This window comes from Mesoplodon densirostris, chromosome 16, assembly GCF_025265405.1.
Source record: "Mesoplodon densirostris isolate mMesDen1 chromosome 16, mMesDen1 primary haplotype, whole genome shotgun sequence".
In the NCBI taxonomy this organism is placed as follows: domain Eukaryota; kingdom Metazoa; phylum Chordata; class Mammalia; order Artiodactyla; family Ziphiidae; genus Mesoplodon; species Mesoplodon densirostris.
In genome coordinates, this window is record NC_082676.1 from 53,228,610 (window position 1) to 53,232,321 (window position 3,712).

At 51.3% G+C, this 3,712-nt stretch overlaps 1 protein-coding gene across 1 annotated transcript; it reads left to right on the forward strand.

Moving 5' to 3' along the window:
* The first annotated feature begins 968 nt into the window (after positions 1 to 968).
* Positions 969 to 3,208, forward strand: LOC132503743 (polyadenylate-binding protein 4-like). The gene has a single exon (XM_060120493.1). The coding sequence runs from the start codon at positions 1,243 to 1,245 to the stop codon at positions 3,076 to 3,078; it is 1,836 nt and encodes a 611-aa protein (XP_059976476.1). The 5' UTR covers positions 969 to 1,242; the 3' UTR covers positions 3,079 to 3,208.
* The last annotated feature ends 504 nt before the right edge of the window (positions 3,209 to 3,712 follow it).

Here is a 3,712-nt window from a genome sequence, read left to right on the forward strand (position 1 = left end):
TTTCAAGGTTCATTCATGTTGTAGCAAGTATCAGAACTTTATTCCTTTTCAGGGTTGAATGATATTCCATTGTATGGATAGACCACGTTTTGTTGATGCAGTCATTAGTGAATGGACATTTGGGTTGTTTCCATACTTTGTGAATAGTGCTACTATGAACATTTTGTAAAAGGTTTTGTTTGAACACCTGTTTTCAGTTCTATGGGATATCTACCTAGGAGTGGAATTGCTGGGTCGTATGGAAATTCTATGTTTAATGTTTTGAAGAACAGCCGAACTATTTTCCACAATGGCAGCTCTATTTTATATTCCCATGTACTGATTGGCATTTTTCAAAAAGAATTTTTTGGTCTCTGCCCCGGGTCGCCGCAGCCTCCGCCGCTTTCAGGCCTAGCAGCCTGAAGGGAAAAAAAGAAAAAGATTAAAAAAAAAATTAAAAAAAACCCCGAAAACACTTTAAAACCCTAAAAAAAGAAAGAAAGAAAAAAAAAAGAGCGAATCCTCCTCGGAGAACCCTCGGGGACGTCACTTTTGCACGCTTCTGGCCTGCCCGACGCCGCCGTCGCCGTCGCCGCACCTGGGCGTTCGTCGGTCCCCGTCCGTCGGTCCGGTGGTGAGCCGCTCGCGCGCCCGCGTCCACGCGCCTCAGCCCGCCGCTCGGCCGCGCCGTGTGGCAGCCCCGTGCCCGCCGCCCGCGCCCCCCGCGCGCCGGCCTCCGCGCTCCACGTGTCCGCGCTGCCCTTCGCCGGCCCGGCGTGGGAGGCGGTTGCGCACTCCGGCTGCGCGGGGCTTGCCGAGTCGGCACCGACAAATATTTGGTTTCCCTCTTCCGCGGGTTGCTGTAATCTTAAACCGCCGGGAGCCCGAGGCCTATATTTATAGAGAAACGCACGTTCCGGAGGCCACCGTGGGCACCACTGGGTTGCCTCGGGAAGAATTTTTGTAATTTGGAGGACAGTCCCTGTTTTCATTTTTTGAAATTGGGAGCTTCCAGACCAGGACAGCTGAAAATTAACAAACTCCCAGGGAGGGCCATATTGTTTTTGAGAGCCTTTTGTCTGTGGTTGGGCAGTCTCGTCCGAGCCGTCCCCGCACTCCTCTCCGGCCCTCGGAGCCGACTCCAGCTTCTCTGAGCTTCACTGCCACCTGTGGGCCGCGGCTCGGAGCGGAGCCCCTTTTGTCCTGTGTGGCCCCCCCTAAGAAGTCCTCCTGGCGGGGCTCGGGGTACTGGGGGCTGGGGAGATGAACGCTGCGGCCAGCAGCTACCCCATGGCCTCCCTGTACGTGGGTGACCTGCACTCGGACGTCACCGAGCCCATGCTGTACGAAAAGTTCAGTCCTTTGGGGCCTGTGCTGTCCATCCGGGTCTGCCGCGACATAATCACCCGCCGCTCCCTGGGTTATGCCTACGTCAACTTCCAGCAGCCGGCTGACGCTGAACGGGCCTTGGATACCATGAACTTTGATGTGATTAAGGGAAAGCCAATCCGAATCATGTGGTCTCAGAGGGATCCCTCTTTGAGAAAATCTGGCGTGGGAAATGTCTTCATCAAGAACCTGGACAAATCTATAGATAGCAAGGCACTTTATGATACTTTTTCTGCTTTTGGAAACATTCTGTCCTGCAAGGTGGTGTGTGATGAGAACGGCTCTAAGGGTTATGCCTTTGTCCACTTCGAGACCCAGGAGGCTGCCGACAAGGCCATCGAGAAGATGAATGGCATGCTCCTCAATGACTGCAAAGTGTTTGTGGGCAGATTCAAGTCTCGAAAAGAGCGGGAAGCTGAGCTTGGAGCCAAAGCTAAGGAATTTACCAATGTTTATATCAAAAACTTCGGGGAAGAGATGGATGATGAGAGTCTGAAAGAGCTATTCAGCCAGTTTGGTAAGACTCTAAGTGTCAAGGTGATGAGAGATCCCAGTGGGAAATCCAAAGGCTTTGGCTTTGTGAGTTACGAAAAACACGAGGATGCCAATAAGGCCGTGGAGGAGATGAATGGAAAAGAAATCAGTGGGAAAGTCATTTTCGTCGGCCGTGCACAGAAGAAAGTGGAACGGCAGGCCGAGTTAAAGCGAAAATTTGAACAACTGAAACAGGAGAGAATTAGTCGGTATCAGGGGGTGAACCTCTACATTAAGAACTTGGATGACACCATTGATGATGAGAAGTTAAAGAAAGAGTTTTCTCCTTTTGGATCAATCACCAGTGCTAAGGTGATGCTGGAGGATGGGAGAAGCAAAGGGTTTGGCTTTGTCTGCTTCTCATCCCCTGAAGAGGCAACCAAAGCAGTCACGGAGATGAACAGACGCATCGTGGGCTCCAAGCCACTGTATGTCGCCCTGGCCCAGAGAAAAGAAGAGAGAAAGGCTCACCTGACCAACCAGTATATGCAGCGGGTGGCCGGGATGAGAGCGCTCCCCGCCAATGCCATCTTCAATCAGTTCCAGCCTGCAGCTGGGGGCTACTTTGTGCCAGCAGTTCTACAGGCTCAGGGAAGACCTCCATATTACACACCTAACCAGTTAGCACAGATGAGGCCTAATCCACGCTGGCAGCAAGGTGGGAGACCTCAAGGCTTCCAAGGAATGCCAAGTGCTATACGCCGGTCTGCGCCTCGTCCAGCTCTTCGCCATCTGGCTCCAACTGGTGTTCCCACAGCTGTGCAGAGCCTAGCGCCTCGTGCCGCTGCTCCTTGGGCTGTTGCACCTTACAAGTACGCCTTCAGTGTCCGCAGCCCTCACCCCGCCATCCAGCTCCTGCAGGCACCCCAGCCTGCGGTCCACGTGCAGGGGCAGGAGCCGCTGACCGCCTCCATGCTGGCCGCGGCACCCCCGCAGGAACAGAAACAGATGCTGGGTGAACGTTTGTTCCCGCTCATCCAGACAATGCACCCAAACCTGGCTGGGAAGATTACGGGGATGCTGCTGGAGACTGACAACTCGGAGCTGCTGCATGTGCTGGAGTCCCCCGAGTCTCTCCACTCCAAGGTGGATGAAGCTGTGGCGGTCCTGCAGGCTCATCACGCCAAGAAAGAAGCTGCCCAGAAGGTGGGCGCTGTCGCTGCTGCTACCTCTTAGACAAGGACAAACCGATTCAAAAGCCAAATAAACCCTCATGGAATTCAGCTCAAGGTTTGAAGACGTCCTAGCTTGTCCTATGGACCTCAACACCAAGAACCACAAATTGCAAATTTAATAGGTCATTTTGTATCAATTAAAAGAATATATTCTCTGGGTTCTGATATGGCCCAAACAGTGTTAACTTTTTTTTTTTCTATTGTGAGTTTTGATTCCCGCCCCCCCCCGAAACTGGTTTTATTTGATGTACCCAAGTCTTAAGTTTCTCAATAAAGAAAAAATCTCCATTAAAAAAAAAAAGATTTTTTTTGGCTGTTGTGAGGCAAAAAGATCATAGGCAGTAGGTGGAGGAGGCATGGAGACCAGTTCCTTTTGTCCAGGGAGGAGGTGACAGTGGCTGAGACTTTATTAGCAGAAGTAGAGGTGAGGAAAAGTGGATGAATTCTAGCATGTTTTGGAATGTCCTGACTTACAACTGAAAACCTCAGGTGGAATTCTAGCTGTGAGAGAAAAATTGTACAAAGGCAGCCCTGGTCTGATTTTGAAGTGAAATGTAGTGGGGAGATTTGAATCCTGGGAAGAAAAAAGTTCTTCAGCCATTCTCTATTCAGTGATTGGTGAGGATGTTTTGTAG